This window comes from Myxine glutinosa, chromosome 9 (genome assembly GCF_964187855.1).
Source record: "Myxine glutinosa chromosome 9, kmMyxGlut1.1, whole genome shotgun sequence".
NCBI lineage: Eukaryota > Metazoa > Chordata > Myxini > Myxiniformes > Myxinidae > Myxine > Myxine glutinosa.
In genome coordinates, this window is record NC_136269.1 from 102,512,738 (window position 1) to 102,532,244 (window position 19,507).

The 19,507-nt window shown below is 45.0% G+C and overlaps 1 protein-coding gene across 1 annotated transcript in view; it reads left to right on the forward strand.

The window, feature by feature from the left end:
* Positions 1-19,507, forward strand: part of LOC137435166 (intermembrane lipid transfer protein VPS13C) — a 169,416-nt gene that overhangs the window by 38,593 nt on the left and 111,316 nt on the right. Inside the window, exon 7 of the mRNA XM_078785116.1 lies at positions 15,824-15,930. Within this exon, the coding sequence (XP_078641242.1) occupies positions 15,824-15,930 (107 nt within the window). The remainder of the gene's footprint in view (positions 1-15,823; positions 15,931-19,507) is intronic.

Sequence of the window (19,507 nt, forward strand, 5' to 3'; positions counted from 1 at the left end):
ATATGAACGTTATCTTGATATTTGTTCGGCATCCGCAGAAACGCCCAGGGGAAGCGCCTTCAGCCTCTCTAGGACATTGATGAGTCACTTCAAAGCGCGCATAAAGATACAGAGTTCACTTGGGAAAAGGCTTGGAAACATCTTATATAATGCAGAAACCGCAGATGATGCAATTCGTGTTGTATATGATTACACATCTACTGATGAGAGAACAATCGCCAAAGCAGCATTGCTTTTGCGCAACCAGTTGCTCAAGGTTGAAAAGGTCGACCTTCCTGAATGTCCGACATTGGAGGATTTAAGAAACGGGGACTCGTCACCCCCAAAACTTGTAGTAGATTTTTTCAATATTTTGTACGGAGGGCTAAAACCAGAGCGATATACAGAGTCAGTAAAGCGCCGCGCAAATTCGTCTAGTCAGGATGCCTTGTTCATTGTACAACGGGGTCGCGCAAAACCTGCAAAACATGTAGCTCTTGGTATGAGTGTTAAGTCGGTCACTGGCAGTAAAAAAATGGTTCAAGTCCTGAACAGGTTTGGTCACTGTTTAAGCTACAACACATTGGAAGAAGTTGAAACTGCCACAGCTGAATCCATTCAAGAACAGAAGCTTGCTTGTCCAAAAGGAACAGTCGTAGGTAAACCAGTCGGATTAGCCTTCGACAATTTCGATGAGATGACTCAAACCATGTCTGGAGCCAATTCGCTGCACGATACCATGGGTATTCTGTACCAAAATGTGCCAGCACCTGATGAAGAACGTGAAGCATCTGCTGTCATGGCAGTTTCAACCTCAACTAGTGCTCGGCAAGTAAAGACAGGCAAAAGGAAGAGAACCCTTGAGAGTACAGATACTGCACTCCAGCCATATAGGAAGATACCAAAGATGACGAAGTTCAGTTACAAAAACACTGCAGTCTACAGCCTTCCAGATGTTAGCAACAAGGCTCGCCACCTGGACCTCGTGTGGATGATGAGCCATGCCATTGGCAATGATGTATTGCCTATTATGTGGGTTGGGTTTAATGCAAGCATTTGCAGTGACCACCTTCCAAAACAAGAGGTTCTATATATGCCAAACTTACGCCAGCCTATCACCAGCCTAGAGGTCGTGCAGGAGACTCTCCTCATCACGCAGAGGTGTGCTAATGAGACGGGACAGAAATACGGAATAGTCAGTTATGATCTGGGCGCAGCCAAGCCGGCACTTCAAATACAAGTGACTGAGAAACCGAAATTTGATAACATTTTCATAATGTTAGGCCCATTCCACATCGAAATGGCTTTCTTCAAGGCTATTGGGAAACTCCTGTCCAACTCTGGAGGACCAGAAATGCTGACTGAATCTGAGGTACTTGCAACCGGATCCTTAAACGGATTTTTGACGGGGAAACATTTCAACAGGTGCAAGAGATTGCACCCCATACTAGCCCTTGCTCTTGAGATGCTACACTTCTCATCCTTCTTAGACTCTTACCCACACAGAGAAGAAACAGAAGCATTGATAAGCAGCATTCAACTGACCACGTGGGAGCAGCTTCAGTCTGCTCTAGACTCGGACGTCTTCAAAGCATGCACAGCCGCGTATGAAGCATATACCCAAGTGACAAGATCTGGAGGCCATGGTGCAACCGCCCAGTTTTGGAGAATGTATATAGATTACATTCATAAATACCACGAGCTCGAACGGGCGATTCGAACGAATGATATCGATCTCTATACATACTCACTGACCGGACTCATTGGACTGTTCTTTGCTACAAACCATGTAAATTACAGTCGGTGGCTGACAAAGTTCCAACTCGATTTGATGAACATGGAAGACAGCCATCCTGGCCTACGTCAAATACTGGAAGCAGGCGTCTTTACTGTACGACGAACAGAACATCCATTCAGTAGATGCCCGGTCGACTTGACTCTAGAACAGACGATTAACGCGGATGCAGCTTCGAGAAGAACTGGATTCACTTCTTCAACGAATAATTATGCGGCACGACTTCGCTGGATGCTTACGAAATCCACTAGAGCTTCATTCGTTAGTCTACTCCACGAAATGGCTGGGCTGATAGTCAAAGAAGACACAACTGCTGAACTGAGACCTGCACGAATAAAACGTGACGATAGAGATGTGAAAACCATGGTGAAACAAATCCAGGATAGTTGCAATCCGTTTGGGAACGAAACAGATGCAGATACCATGTTGTACAACATCCATACAGGAAGGGCAACTAGTGAAACAGTCCGCGAAAGTTTACTGAATGTGCCAGCAAGTGGAAGGACATTACACCAGGCATTCATCACAGCATGCGAGGCCGATGACAGTAGGTTTGAACAACCCATAAAGAAAGCTCCTCTCAAAACATTCGTAGACGAATGTGCCAGAAATAGACGAACACCGGATAAGAAAGTGGCAGTTCTGAAGTGTACTCGTGATTTGATGGGCCGCCTAATAATCCTTGCATCAAAGCGTGATGTTGACCTGCAGCATATATTCCAATATCCCCTTACACCAGTACCACTCACGATGTGCAATCCTGATGAGAGCATGGTCAAGACAGATAAAAGTAAGTTGCTTAACTTACTGGAGAGCAAGGAGATCAAAGGAGACGGACCTCAACAGATCAATGCATACGTAGTAGATGGACAATATCTTCTGCACACCCTACCTCCAAACTTACCACCCACATATGGAGGTCTAGCGAGGAGCATACTCTACCAAGTATTGTCATTGTCCAAAGTCCGGGTACACGTAGCCTTTGATGATTACCCTCAACCGTCACTGAAGGATGCAGAAAGAGCCAGACGGGGGACAACAGCCGAGGACAGCAGAGATAAAACAGCAATATCGCTAATAGAGTAAAAGTTAGACATCTATCTATAATTCCATTAATCTCTGTGTGTATGTGTGTATGTGTGTATGTGTGTATGTGTGTATGTGTGTATGTTTGTCTGTGACCGCTGTTTCTCGACAACTACCGGTCCGATATACTTTAAACTTGCCAGGTATATTGCTGGGGACCCGAGGATGTGCCTTTTCAAGGTTTCATATTAATCGGAGAAGTAGTTACCGAGCTATGGCGATTTCTTTACCAAACACTGCAAGCCGTTCGCTTTGGACCAAACCATTGCATGTAAATAGAGGGGGGGGGGTTCTGTGGTCGTTGCGAATGGACCAAACCATTCATGTAAATAGAGGGGGGGGGGGGGGTTCTGTGGTCGTTACTGCCACGTGGTTTCAAAGTTTTTTTTTTGTTGTTGTTGTTTGCACGCATGTTTTTTTGCACCCACGTACGGGCACGCCCTAGGATGTTTACACACACACACCCCTACACAAATTTTTTTTTTTTTTTTTTTTTTGGCAAGGAACGGGCACCCACGTACGGGCACGTCCTAGCTTATATATAGTACGGGCATGCCCTAGTTAGGTATTAATTTTTATAAAATTAACATTAAAAATTGTTTTTTGTTCCGAGATTTGAGATTTAATTGTTGATGGGCGGTAGAACCAGGACGCCAATTTACTACATGACTTACTATGATCTGATTTTGAAGCATAATTCATGCATACTAAGTACATTTTTGTGTAGTTTATAAAAAAATAAAACATTGTGTTTGTATACAATCTATGTTTCTCCTTTTTGTCAGTGTGCATTCTTAAGTGGGTTAATACATGAAATGGATACTTAAGAATGACTGATCTTGATTTAGGATGACCTAAGGAATACATTGCCATATGTTTCATGGATGTACTCAAATTGTGAATTAAAAATGCTAATTAGCGTTAATTAGCATTAATTAGGTCGTTCTTAAGCGACCTAATACACAAATTGAAAACTTAAGAATTGGGAATTCTGATTTCCACTCCTATAGAGAACATTTTAAGACAAGTTTGAAAGATGTACTCAAATTGTGAATTAAGAGTCACATTTAGGGGTCTTTGGTGGCGCCCCCTGGTTGCTGTGCAGAATTGCAGAACTTAAGAATTGCCTTTTTGGGGTCTCCTATCATAGATGCATATATTCCAGGCCTCAAACCTTTTGTACTCGAGATGTGAAACAAATGTTTCTGGGCTCCCGCACTAGTTGTGGAGGGTGTCTCTGTCCACCAGGGCCGATATCGTCTGGTGTGAACAGCCAAGGCGACGTGCCACCTCACGGTAGCTCAGCCCGCCTTGCAGCATGCCCAGGGCACGCTGCCGTTGATCCCTTGACAATCGTGGCATGTTGATTGAAATGCCCATTTTGCACTGGCCTTTTTAAAGCCAATATCAAGACATCACGTGCAGCTCATTAAAATCATCCCGTACCCCTTGGCTAATCACTGACAGTCAAAACGGCTGTTCAACAGCAGTGCTATGAAGTGACCATTGAAGGTTCAAGTGACCATCCGTGACCGTTTTGTCTGACAGTGAGGACAATATTGTACACAAATAAGTTCACACATTTACTACACGCTGTGTTATTGTTGATATTTAAAGGTTTCAAAGGTGGTAAGTTTCTTTTGCGTTTCAGTATATACATATATATACAGACTTGGCATTTAATATGGAATTTTTTTTTTGTGGGGGTGAACTTACTTTTCAAGATGACTTAGAACCAAAAGTTCATTGGAATTATGTTGAAATTATTTTAGATTTTGTTAATGTGACCTTTAAAAGAAACAAAAACCACATTTGACATTTCGAAGCAAATAAATTGATCCTTGAAAGTGATGTAAACTGATATCGAACTGAATTCACAGACAGTACTGTGTTAAACTTCTGTAGGTTTTCCAGAAGTATCTCTTTATTTTGCACATTAGCCAAAAAAAATTTCAACAAAAACAAAAGCTAAATTATGACTGGGATTACGGACAGTAAAATTACAGTTCAGTACTTCGTGTAACCCCCACGAGCATTCAGGAGAGCACGTACACGTCGAGGCATGCTGTTCACGAGACTTGCCAAGGTTTGGACAGGAATCGCTTGCCATACAGTGACAATAGTCTACTGCAATTCACGCACAGAGGTAGGCTGCTGGTCCAAGTTGTCGATTTGACGTGTTAATTCTGCCCACAAGTTCTCTATCGGATTCATATCCGGGGACATGGCAGGCCACTCCATATGCTCTACACCACGGTCAGCAAGAAAGTGTTGGATCATGCGAGCACGATGAGGCCGTGCATTGTCATCTTGGAAGACAAAGTTTCCTCGAAAGGCTGCACGAGCAAATGGAAGCAATGTTTCTTCCAGAATGACCCTGTACTTGAACTGGTTCAGTTTTCCATTCAGAACAACCAGGTCAGGTTTGCCCCCTGAATGAAAAGCAGCCCAAACGGTCACCCCACCACCTCCAGCTTGGACTCTTGGCACTATACAATCTTCGTTGTGGGCTTCATGCACTTGTCTGCGCACTCGGACGCGGCCATTTTGACGATAGACCAGAAATATAGACTCGTCACTGAAGGTCACGTGATTCCAGTGTCCTGGCTGCCATTGACGGTGCTCTCTGGCCCACTGCGATCGGCGCTGGCTGTGTTGTCTGGTCAGGCGTGGCTTTCTCAGGGGACGCCTGGCACGATAGCCTGCTTGAACCAGTCGTTGGTTGACTAGCCTTCTGGATACAGGCACATTTGTCAGTTGCTGCCACTCAGCCCTAAGCCGATTAGCTGACTTGGTACGGCCATTGCAGACTAACCGGTGCAGCTGGCGATCATCTCTCCTTGTGGTTCTGCGTGGATTTCCTGGCCTCGGTATTGGAGGAGGGACACCCCTCTGAGCATTTCGTTTCAGGATCTTTGACACCTGACCTTGAGTGATGCCATACTGCCGAGCAATAGCACTCTGTTTCATGCCAGAATTTCGTAAAGCCACCACTCCATGACAAACAGCATTGTCAAGTTGACGGACCATCTCCAGAGGAAGCGGCAATAACTTTTGTAGACGTGCAGCAGTTGTTTTCCACTAATACAGAACGCAACAACCCTTATATACCCGAATGTGAAGCCAATCGTCAAATGTACCTGTCCTTACATTTTGTCACGCCACCTGTGATATAATCCTGTTATTGACTTCTTGCTGCAAAAGACAATCAGTGACATGGTTTCTTCAACAAAGACATCACCGAAGGGTAAAATAAACTCACAAGATTGACATACTCAGTTCAGAAAGTAAACCCAAGTCAAGAAAAAAAAAATTATTCCATATTAAATGCCAAGTCTGTGTGTGTGTGTGTGTGTGTGTGTGTGTGTGTGTGTGTGTGTGTGTGTGTGTGTGTGTGTGTGTGTGTGTGTGTGTGTGTGTGTGTGTGTGTGTGTGTGTGTGTGTATATATATATATATATATATATATATATATATATATAATATTGTTGCGGATATGAGGACTGTTTTTTTTGATTGTGTGCTTTATTATTATTATTATTGGTTATTCTGCGCCTCCTGCCTCCGGAGCTGTGTAAAGGTCAAAAGGGCGTCCCATAATTAGTCCACAAGCATACACGTCAGCCAATCATAGAATACCCCTGTTCGATAGTTATATCTTATTATGTGTTTTAGGGTAAGGCTGTGTCTCCCATTAATAGAAGTACTCCATTGCACCAAGTGAAAGAGATAGATTCCCTTCATTCCCATTCCCAAAACCTCCATTCCCCCTTTTCGTCAATTGCCAACTGCATTTTGGGCGGTTTTCCCTTCATCCGCCATTGACCACGAGGCAGGGTTGGGGAAGAAAGGCGGGTCCCCACCTCGTCATAGAGGGGAGGAGTGAACCAGCCCTTGCCGACCAACCCAGAACGAGGGGTTGGCTTTAGAGGGCGGAGAGAGAACGTTTTGGGGAGGTTCGCAAAGGGTCAAGGGTGGGGCTTATATAACCCGAGGCAGAGGCCCCCAGAGAGAGTCGAGGAGGGAGGAGATCAGAAGACAGAAAGGCCTTGAGTTGGACTAAGCAAGAGAGGAAGTTGTTGGACTGGGTGGGACTAAGAAAGAGAGAGAAAGAGTCCTGAAGCTTGTGAGAGAAAGAGAGAGAACCCGTCACACCAACCCCCCACCAGCCGCGTTGGCTCCACCAAGCGTTCACCTCCACCAAGCTCTGCGTTGGCTCCACCAAGCATTCACCTCCACCAAGGCTCCACCAAGCTCCACGTTGGCTCCACCAAACGACCCGTTACCCCGCGCACACCACAGGATTGGTGGCCGTCGAGGTCTAGCCCGACGTTCCGTGCGGGATCAAGCTCCAGCCAGCTCCGTGCCTTCCTCCCCCTCCAGCCATCCACCTCCTGCCATTCCTGTCATCATTCCCCGCGTCTGTCTGTCTTTTGTTTGTTCTGTCCTGGGTTAATTAAGACTGTAGGTAAGCTAGTATTTTCACTGTGTCACCTGCGTCTTATGTGCTTGTAAATAAACGTGACTGCTTTCTTTTTGCTTATGTGTGTAAATAGTAAATAAATTTAGTAGTATTTCCAAACCTTTCTTTGCCTTCGTCTTCCTCTTTGCATTCGTCGTTTTAGTCTTTTCCCTCATTGAATAGCGGTGGCGCGATCTGGCCAAAGTTTGGGGCAAATCGGGTATTAGTCGGGGAATAACTGTTTGGTCGCGGTAATACCAACCGCTCGGTAAAATAACATCTTTAACCATGTCCGCAACTATATATATATATATATATATACACACACACACACACACACACACACACACACACACACACACACACACACACACACACACACACACACACACACACACACACACACACACACACACACACACACACACACACACATACACAGTCACGTGAAAAGGTAAGTACACCCCATGTAAAGTTTTGACTTTTTCAACATATTTCAACATACAGCTATTTGATCTTCATTTCAACAATATTGACAGATAAAGGTGATATAATATAACAAATATCATGAAACATTTACATTTTGTCGTCCATTGTATAATTTAAATAAACATGAATGCAAATTTCACATGTGGAAAAAGTAAGTACACCCCTACATTTATCACTACTTCAAATACCTAAAATTAGAATCAGGTGCACCAGCTCAGGTGCAAATGATTAGAACATCGTTAGAGAGGATCTTGGAGGAACCTGTCTAATTTAAACCTCAGACATTTAGTTTGGTTTGCTCTTTGTTGTTGAAGTTTTGGTTATGACAAACTTCCCTGAAAATGTCTGCTGCTCTTCTTCTGCTCCAATCGGCTCATCTGATCATGTGCTTGTCAAAGTGGACATCTCTCTGACCATTCTCAGAGAGCCTCCTCAGCGTCGACAAGTCTGGCATTTCACTCAGGCCAACTGGCACGGTCTTCAAGCAGCCATCAATCATCTGGACTGGTCTCCCATCTCTACCGCCTCTGACATCAACTCATCCTGGGAATTCTTTCAAAGTAAATTGCTCTCTCTCATGCACAGATTTATACCATCTCGTCTTCAGTTGTCATACCCTTCCTCCCGTTCATGGTACACGGAATCTTGTGGTGAGGCTGTTGCCCTGAAACAACTTGCTTTCGTCTCCTGGAAAGCAAATCCAACGGAAGGAAAGCTCATTTCCTTTCACAAAGCCCGAAACAAGTGTGTGTCCACCCTCAGGAGAGCCAGGAAACAATATCTCACCATTCTCAAGACTGAACTCTCTTATCTGTCTCCCTCTTCCAAATCCTGGTGGCGTCTGGTCAAATCTGTTTCTGGTGTTTGTTCCCCCTCCATCCCCTCCCTCACCTCAAACGGCTTAACGGCTGACTCCGCACGTGAAAAAGCTGAATGCCTCAACTCTGTGTTTGCCTCTAAATCTTGTGTCCCAAACCCATCCCTCTCTGTACCCACCGTACCCAGTCGTACCCAGCTGCTCCTGGACTCTGTGTCCTTTCCTCCTGACAAGGTGGAAAAGTTTCTGTCAACCCTCGACTCTGATTCTGCAACTGGTCCTGACGGCATCAGCCCACGGGTCCTAAAATCATGTTCTTCTGCTCTTTCACTCCCTCTTTCTGTTCTCTTCACCCTCTCTTTTGCTCAAGGTCATCTGCCATCTGCTTGGAAATCAGCCAACATCACCGCTTTGCACAAAAAAGGTGCAAAAACAGATCCCAGCAACTACAGACCAATCAGCGTTTTCCCAATTATCAGCAAAGTCATGGAATCCATCATTGCTTCAGATATTAAATCTTTCCTCTTCTCCAATGGCTTGATCTCTGATCATCAATTTGGTTTCAGACCTGGTCACTCTACTCTGGACATGCTGCTTCTGCTTTCTCAACAATGGATGGAGGTCCTCAACGCCAAACAGGAAATTAGAGCTGTCTCCCTTGACATTTCACGTGCCTTCGATACGGTCTGGCACCCTGCTCTGCTCACCAAACTCTCCTCCTTTGGTATCCATGGAAATCTCCACGCATGGCTGGCGGACTTCCTCTCTGGTCGTAGTCAACGTGTGGCCCTGAATGGGTTTCTCTCATCTCCTCTTCCTGTTCATGCTGGAGTTCCCCAAGGTAGTGTTCTGGGCCCTGTGCTTTTTCTGGTCTTCATCAATGATCTCTCTGACTCTCTTGAAAATCCTCTCTATCTCTTTGCTGACGACTCTACTCTCTGTCGCTCTATTCCTCATCCCTCAGATCGGCAGTCTGCAGCCTCCTCACTCTCTGCAGACCTGGACAAAATCACAGACTGGTCAAACAAGTGGAACATGTCTTTCAATCCTGACAAATCTCACACTCTTACAATGTCTCTCCGAAAGGACCGACTGGACAACCCTCCCATCTACTTTCTCAACAATCCTCTCCAAGAAGTTCTGTCGCTCAAGCTTTTGGGTCTCACTATCTGCCATGATCTTTCTTGGGAAAACCACATTTCCAAGCTGGCCTCCAAAGCCAGTCGCCGACTGGGCATCCTCCGTCGTGCGAAGTCCTTCCTTGGCACACCTGAGCTCCTCACCACATACAAGGCTTTCATCCGCAGCTCAATGGAATACTGTTCCCCCCTCTGGGCTGGTGCTCCTGCCTCACACCTTGCTCGGCTTCACGCTGTTGAGGCCAAAGCTTTCAGAATCATTGGAATCTCCTGCGATGTAGTCAACGCCGAGGGCCTTTCACTCACTCACCGCAGGCAGGTTGGTGGTCTTTCTGTCTTCTACCGACTCCTCTCCGGCCTTGCTCCCCCAGCTCTCTCTGTGCTCTGTCCCCCCAATATTCCTTCAGGTCGCACAAGATCTGCCTGCAACCCTCTTATGGTTAAACTGCCAAAGTCTAGGCTCTCTGCTCGCCTTCACTCTTTCATTCCTCTTTTCTCCCGCCTCTGGAACAAACTCCCCCACTCCCTTCAATCCCACTCCTCCCTCCAGGTCTTTAAAACAGCTGTTCACCACCATCTCTTATCGTCCCCCATCGAAAACCTTGATCTTTTCTACCCCCGGTAATTCACCCCAGAGTCCTTGCAGTGTTCATATGTTTTAATCCTCTCCCACCTCCCCCCAAGTCCTCCCGATGTCCCTGCTCTCAAATGTTGTGTTTGTGTCCTTCCCCCTCTTCCCCCTCTCTTTTGTGTCCTTCCCCCTCTCTCCCCATCTTGTCTGCCGCTCCCCTTGTTTTTTGTGTTTTGTGTGTCGGTTTGTCTTTTTGTGTGATTAATGTTAGCTCTTTCACGAGCCTCGATCTTGTATACAAAAAAAAAGAAAAAAAAAAAAAGTGTGCGGCGTCACCATGTCTAGATTAAAAGAGCTCTCTGTGGCCTTCAGAAAGAAGGTTATAGATGCCTACGAGATTGGGAAGGGATTTAAAAAGATCTCCAAACAATTTGAAATCAATCATTCGACTGTCCGGAAGATCATCTACAAGTGGAGAAGATTCCAAACAACTGCCAACTTGTTCAGGCCAGGCCGCCCCAGCAAGTTCAGCCCGAGAGCAGACCGCAAGATGCTGAAAGAAGTCTCTAAGAACCCCAGACTGTCATCACGGGACCTACAGGTAGCTCTTGCCACTGTTGATGTCAATGTGCACGAGTCTACCATTATAAAGAGGCTGCACAAATTTGATCTACATTGGAGGGGTGCCAGGAGGAAACCTTTGCTGTCCAGAAAGAACATCAGGGCAAGACTAAAGTTTGCCAATGAACACCGAGGCAAAGACCAGCACTTCTGGAACAATGTGCTCTGGATAGATGAGTCAAAGGTAGAGCTATTTGGCCACAGTACCAGAAGACATGTTTGACGAAAACCAAAGACAGCATTTGTCCACAAGAACGTGATACCAATTGTAAAGCATGGTGGTGGAAATATTATGGTTTGGGGCAGCTTTGCTGCATCAGGGCCTGGGCAGCTCACCATCATGGAATCCACTATGAATTCTTCATTGTACCAGAGGGTGCTTGAGGATAATGTGAGGCCATCTGTCGGAAAGTTGAAGCTCAACCGAAGGTGGACCTTGCAACATGACAATGACCCTAAACATACCAGTAAATCCACCAAGGAATGGCTGAAAAGAAAGAAATGGAGGGTTCTGAAATGGCCAAGTCAAAGCCCGGATGTAAATCCCATCGAGATGTTGTGGGGGGATTTGAAACGAGCTGTGCATGCAAGAAACCCCTCAAACATCGCACAGCTGAAAGAATTCTGCATGGAGGAGTGTGCAAAAATTTCTCCCAGTCGATGTCAGAGACTGGTAGACAGTTATAAGAAACGCCTACTTGAGGTTGTTTCTGCCAAAGGGGGCAATACCACCTATTAGAGCCAAGGGTGTACTTACTTTTTCCACATGCGAAATTTGCATTTATGTTTATTTAAATTATACAATAGACTACAAAATGTAAATGTTTCATGATATTTGTTATATTATATCACCTTTATCTATCAATATTGTTGAAATGAAGATCAAATAGCTGTATGTTGAAATATGTTGAAAAAGTCAAAACATTACATGGGGTGTACTTACTTTTTCACGTGACTGTATATGTGTGTATTTTTCCAGGGTTTTTTTTATTTTTCCATAAAAATTTTTTTTCCCAGGGTTCAAATCCCATGCCTGACTACCAATTTGTTGCGGATCTCCTGAAGCCCGTTCCCGTTACAAAGGGGGGGTTAAACCCCTTTTTCCCCCTTGGGTCTTCGGGTCCGCGAGGCCGAATCGCCACTTCCGGAGCAAGCATGAAAAAGGGTATCGGGACAACTTCGCACGTACCTTTAACCCACGCTGCCACAAAAGTGGGGACCGAACCTCGCACAAGCCACGCTTCATCGAGTACGCCCGAGCGGTATGCGTATCATGTGACTCGTGCTGTTACTTTTATGGAACCCGATTTGAGCGGTTTTATTCGTACCATGCGAAGCCAATGGATGGAAGGGACGAGAACGGTCAAAGCAAAGGAATAACACAATTTATTATTACTAGGGCATGCCCGTACAAAATTATATCCCCCCCCCCCTCTATTTACATGAAATGGTTTGGTCCATTCGCAAAGCCAAAGCGGACGGCTTGCGAGTACGGTGACAATCCCCCCCCCCCCCCCCCCTCTATTTACATGAAATGGTTTGGTCCAAAGCGAACGGCTTGCGAGTACGGTGACAATCCCCCCCCTCTATTTACATGAAATGGTTTGGTCCAAAGCGAACGGCTTGCGGAGTTTGGTAAAGAAATCGCCATAGCTCGGTAACTACTTCTCCGATTAATATGAAACCTTGAAAAGGCACATCCTCGGGTCCCCAGCAATATACCTGGCAAGTTTCAAGTATATCGGACCCGTGGTTGTCGAGAAACAGCGGTCGCATACAGACACACACACAGACACACACACAGAGATTACTGGAGTTATAGATAGATAGAATAGATAGATCTAACAATAAGACAGTGGGAAGATACAATCGAGACAGTAAGTCGGCACTTTCGTAAGGCCGGAAGTGAAGTCTTCACTGTCCGGAAGTTCAATTATTCAATTAGCGCCAATTCAATCAAGATATTCAATTAGCGCCAACGCATTTTGGCTTTTTGCAATTTAATCGCAAGGAAAAGTAGAAAGAGAAGAGGAAAAAAAATGAAAAGGAAAAACATTCCAAACCGCGAGGGAAAACAACACGGCACGTCGACACAACAATGTGTCCTGTGATTGGCCGTACGTGGCTGCCAGTAGCTGCCCCAAAAAAAAAACTTTCACCGTCCGGCGACTGAATTTTAGGGGAAAAATAAAACGCTCTTCGCTTAAAACAACGCCCTTCGCTCTGACTGAATTGGGACAATGTTTTTATGTTTTTAATTGAATTACTATCCGTAATGGCGCACGCTCTCACAGGAGCTCCGGAAGGTCGCATATCGCAGTTACGATGAATCGCAAATTAGTTTTAATTCGTTTTAAAACATAGTTTAACGCCAACATAGTTTGCCAACGGGAAATAAATGAATACGCTCTCAAATGTGCCGTCCGAGGCAGAGTCTGTTCGCCACGTTCGGCACACGTGATAGCTCGCTGCTCTCTGATTGGTTGAATCGTTTTTTGGACATAGCTCGGTAACTACTTGTCCGATTAATATGAAACCTTGAAAAGGCACATCCTCAGGTCCCCAGCAATATACCTGGCAAGTTTCAAGTATATCGGACCCGTGGTCGTCGAGAAACAGCGGTCACAGACAAACACACAGACATACACACATACATACACACACACACACACACACACACACACACACACACACACACACACACAGAGATTACTGGAATTATAGATAGATTTACAATGATCAGGATGAAGGAAATGGGACACAGAGCAGAAGCTTAATCGATCTTAACTTATTCCCAGACATAGGGCCCACTCACGCACACGGGGAGATGGAGGAAGAATGTTCGCGCGCCAAACGCGCTTTGCCGTCGGTCTCTCCAGAACAGCTCGCCCGGCGTGGCTCTCTGGCGGTCACAGCACGTATGCAGGTGAAGGCAGGCAGGAGGAGATCGCGCGTCTGTGGCCCGGCACGGGTCGTCCTCTCGAGTGCGTGATTAATACAGCGCAGGGCACGGGGAAAGTTCGTGTACAATCTCGATCACCACAATTCAACGCACTCGTTCTGCGGCGTGGTTCTCGTGCGTGCTCAAGCTCAACTCAACTCACTCTCACGGGGAACTGTAACTCAGCACTTGAACTCACGATACTCTCCGGCTCTGACTGACATGCACATGACTCTCACTCAGAACTCTTCTCACCTCTTCTCTAAACTCCCAACTCAACTGTGGGGTGGGGGGGGGGGGGGGGGGGTTTGGAGCAGGGTTTTATCGCCCCGCCCCAGAGTCTCACTCGAATGTTCCAAACCCCGCCCCTGGTCGTCGTGGTTAGCCACTCCCCTCGAGCCCTGATTGGCGGCTCGTTCTTACCGGCCACTCCCTCCTGCAGCGCCTCCTTTCAGCCTCGCCAGACTTGTTCAGGCCTGCCACGTGTGGCATTTCAGCACCAAAAGAACACCTAAGCTCACTGGCCTACTCAACGCAAAACTAAACATAGGAAAGGACTACGCTTACATTCACTAAGAAATAACTGAACTATCGCGAGGCTTCATGTTGTGGTGCGTCTACCTACGAGGGGGAATTGACCTTTATTCCAAAACCACAACAATATATATATATATATTTAGTTTAACCTCACCATTTCTCAGTGCACACTTCTGAAGCTTTGGGTTGGAAAGTGTGTGAAGACTGTACAAACACCTTGGTGTAGATTCACAAGGATAAGGTCTTCATTCCACCCAGTCAGTTAGTTGGCCAAACTCTTTGTTCAAATGTCAGTGACATGTACAGCAACAGCATTCTTTGTTCTGCCAAGTCTAATGATCTAGGCAGGTATTGTGCATCCTACTTGAACAAACGATAACAAAAGAACTGCTCTGCTGTCGCAAACTAGTTTTTACCCCAAAAATGTAAAATGCCCATTGGTCAATGAGAGAGTCTTGTGAATATCTTATTTTTCAGGTTCCATGTTTAATGGTATTAATATCATTAATATCGATTCATATATATTTAATATCATTGAAATGTCATTAATATCTATTTTTCAGGTTTAATGTCATTAATATCCCTCCTTTACACTAGGTGCCAGCTGCGCAAGCAGGTTTATTTTGTGGACTCAACTAGTTTTGGGGATGAAAAGATAATCCACAGACAAAACACTTATGGGCAGAGATGAGACTTGTTTCGCAAGGCGATGCAGCAAAAAAATTTTTCCCAATGTTATAAACCTTGAACTTTAATCCAATGTTGAAGGAAAATAATGTACATTCTCTATTGCTGCACCCCCTTACCTAGCTCATCACAATATTGTAGAGATTGCTTTTTTCACAACAGGCCTCTGCTTATTAATAATGCGTGTCGACTGCCACAAGAGACATTTGTTCATTTAGTTTGTTCATTATTTATTCTTTGGAATGGTACAACATTGTTTCCATCTCATTGTAATGTTTGTGATGACCTCATGCACACCACTTCAGGATGCAACAACAACAAACAGATTTCAATGCTCCACAACCGTTCTCATCATTCAATCACGACGTAGGGTTTATACTCAGGACTCCAAAACAAACAAAATGATCTATCCTGGTTAAAAATAATCTATCTCTAACAAACTGCTAATAAAGTTAGTTCAGGCCATGCCTTTCACGTTCTGATGGCGGTTTGTCCTTGTCTTGCATGAAATGTATGTACAAGCTCTTCCATTAATTAGCCTGAAAATTGCAAGAAATGTTTTTGTTTTTTTAATTTCCATTCATCTTATCAATTTGCTTCAACCATTTCACTTATCAAGAGTAAGTGTGCAACATTAGAGTTAGCACAAAATCGTACTTCTTCATGTTTGGAGCATTGTCTGCAACTTCTCATGCTTTAGGCCAAGCTGCTGCTAGTCGAGACTCATTTGCAGAGAAATTGGCCACACAAGTTGTGAAGAACCTGCAGATCAATGTATCTGGAATCCATCTACGTTATGAGGATGATGTAAGTATAAAAACACAACTGTTATTGGACTATTAATGGCAAAGCCAGGCACCTTCAACATTTATTTTTGTTTTTAAGAGACTTATAACTGAAAGCTCCTTTGTTCTACAATATATTGAGTATGTAGTGTTGCTGAGATGTGCTTGAAGGTTGAGGTAGATCAAATCGTATCTGGAATGCAAGGGTAATATGCTGTATAAAGAAGCATTTGGCATTGACAGGGTTTGCAAGGCAGATCTTTGAAACATTCTCCGAGCAAGGGTGGATATCCCGGAGGAAACTGGGAGGGGAGGGGAATATGTACTCCCTAATATTTATGGTGGGGGCAGGGTTTTTTTTTTTGTATACAAGATCGAGGCTCGTGTAAGAGCTAACATTAATGCCAAAAAAAAAAAAACGGACACATAAGACAAAATAAAGGGAGCAGGAGACAAGATGGGGAGAGAGGGGGAAGCACACGAGTACAACATTTGAGAGCAGGGACATCGGGAGATCTGTTGGAGGGGGAGGGCTTGGGGAGAGGAGGTGTGGGAAGGGGGTTTGGGGATGGGAGAGGGAAAAAAAAATACATGAACACAGCTAGGACTTCCAGGAAAGAAGTCGGTATTTCAGAAAAGTGGATCTGGGGTGAATTAGCGGGGGTAGAAAAGATCAAGGGTTTGGATGGGGGAAGATAAGAGATGGTGGTGAACAGCTGTTTTAAAGACCTGGAAGGAGGAGTGGGATTATAGAGAGTGAGGGAGTTTGTTCCAGAGGCAGTAGAAAAGAGGAATGAAAGAGTGAAGGTGAGCAGAGAGTCTTGATTTTGCCAGTTTCACCAGAAGAGGGTTGCTGGCAGATCTTGAGACCTGTAGGAATATTTGGGGGACAGAGCACAGACAGGGCTTGGGGGGGTGGGGGGCGGGGGCTCGGCCAATGTCAATATGGCAATGCCAATATTACATGTATGGGTTGCATAAATCAGACTGGTCCAACAAGTGGAACATGTTTTTCAATCCTGACAAATCTCACACTCTTACGATGTCTCTCCGAAAAGACCGACTGGACAACCCTCCCATCTACTTTCTCAACAATCCTCTCCAAGAAGTTCTGTCACTCAAGCTTTTGGGTCTCACTATCTGTCATGATCTTTCCTGGGAAAACCACATTTCCAAGCTGGCCTCCAAAGCCAGTCGCCGACTGGGCATTCTCCGTCGTGCGAAGTCCTTCCTTGGCACACCTGAGCTCCTCACCACATACCAGGCTTTCATCCGCAGCTCAATGGAATACTGCTCTCTCCTCTGGGTTGGTGCTCCTGCCTCACACCTAGCTCGACTTCCCGCTGTTGAAACCAAAGCTTTCAGAATCATTGGAATATTGTGATTTATTGTATGGGCTGCTAATGGCAATGTCAATATTTTTGATACTTTTTATAATGTATATTTTTGCCTTTTTGCCTTCACAGTAAGTATAAATGGACTTTATTTATGGCCTGTCCGCCACACAGCATAACGCTCGGGTTTTTGAAATTGTTCCCGTGTTTGTTTAATTATTTATACTAGGGCATGCCCGTACTATATATAAGCTAGGACGTGCCCGTACGTGGGTGCCCGTTCCTTGCCAAAAAAAAAAAAAAAAAAAAATTTGTGTAGGGGTGTGTGTGTGTAAACATCCTAGGGCGTGCCCGTACGTGGGTGCAAAAAAACATGCGTGCAAACAACAACAACAAAAAAAAACTTTGAAACCACGTGGCAGTAACGACCACAGAACCCCCCCCCCCTCTATTTACATGAATGGTTTGGTCCATTCGCAACGACCACAGAACCCCCCCCCTCTATTTACATGCAATGGTTTGGTCCAAAGCGAACGGTTTGGTCCATTCGATGTGATTCGATGATTCGATGTGAATGGTTTGGTCCATTCGCAACGACCACAGAACCCCCCCCCCTCTATTTACATGAATGGTTTGGTCCATTCGCAAAGCCCTCTGCAAGCTCTCTGATTGGTTGAATCGTTTTTTGGACATAGCTCGGTAAGTAATTGTCCGATTAATATGAAACCTTGAAAAGGCACATCCTCGGGTCCCCAGCAATATACCTGGCAAGTTAAAAGTATATCGGACCCGTGGTTGTCGAGAAACAGCGGTCACAGACAAACGTACAAACGTACAGACAGAGATTACTGGAATTATAGATAGATTGTCCACTTGCCTTTTGAGATACTTTCTACTTTACCAGGTCAAATGTTTGAGATGTTGTCATAAAATTGTCCCTAAACCTTTATGAGAATATGGAGAGAAGATTAATGAATAAATTTGACGTTTTTTTTAATTTTAAGCTGTTTTCGTCTTGTTGAGCATATATGTAAGAAGAGGAGGAGGAAGAGTAAGTACCGAGTACAAAGTGGACACCCCAACAATTATTTTCTCCCTATGTAGATGTTCCCAATTAAAAGGAAAAAGAAAACAACAAAAGCATTTGCCAAATTACCACAAAGGATATAAATAGATGATATACATGGTGAGAAACCTTTTATTTTTGTTTAATCCCTCACCCCAAATCTTCCTCCCCACCCTAATTTAGTCTGGTTGTCGTCCCAAATTGACCCCACCTCCCCAATTTAGCCCGGTACACTCCCTGCCCCAATTGTGCAAATAAATTTCCGCCGCTGTCTCTGAGTATCAGTATCAGATGACTATGCTTCCGGTCCCTCGAGAGACGGGGCTTGCTTCGATCTCTCCACGGCATCAAAGTTTGAGTGTTTTCCCGTTCGTTTCTTTGTCAAATTTCTGCTGCGTATTTTGTTGTGTATGTGTTATTGTGTGTTTCTATTTGGTTTTGGTTTTGTAGTTGTTGCAAATTTGTGTGTAATTAGTCGTTTCTTTGTTCGTGCCTCGTGCGCCTCGTGCGGCCTGGTGTCTCGTGCGGCCTCCTCGTCTCGACTTGTGCCCCGCCCCCTATATCTCGTTTTTTCTTTCACCTCTGCTCCTGCTTTCACAAATCCACGTTCTCACTTAGAGACTTTTCCCAGATTGTTTTTCATGGTTTTGTTTAAATATTTATTTAAATATGTTTAAACCGCAGCCGTGATGCTGACGCCCCCCCCCCCCAACCCCCCATCCCCCAGAATTTCCATGTTTTAAACGTTTCCCAGTGTGTACCCTGGATAAGAATAGGTGCGCCGTATCCCTGCGTGTCGTAAGAGGCGACTAAGAGGGTTGGCGTCAGGAAGGGCATCCGGCCATAAAAACATTGCCTCAAAAAGAGAACCATTGACAATTACAACTACATGTGGGCAGGGTACAACCCGAAGTGGAGATCGGTTTCTGAGGTTTGGGACATGGAATGTAGGGACAATGACAGGGAGATCAGGAGAAGTGGTGGAAGTATTGGTCAGAAGAAGAGTGGACATATGTTGTGTGCAAGAGACGAGATGGAAGGGAAATGGTGTGAGAATGGTGAAGGGTAGGTAGGGACAGAAATACAAGTTTGTGTGGCAAGGGTGCCTGGAGGGTGTGAATGGTGTTGGTGTCCTGTTTTCTGAGGAGTTTGTAGACAGTGTGGTGAGTGTGACTAGAGTGAGTGATAGGTTGATGATG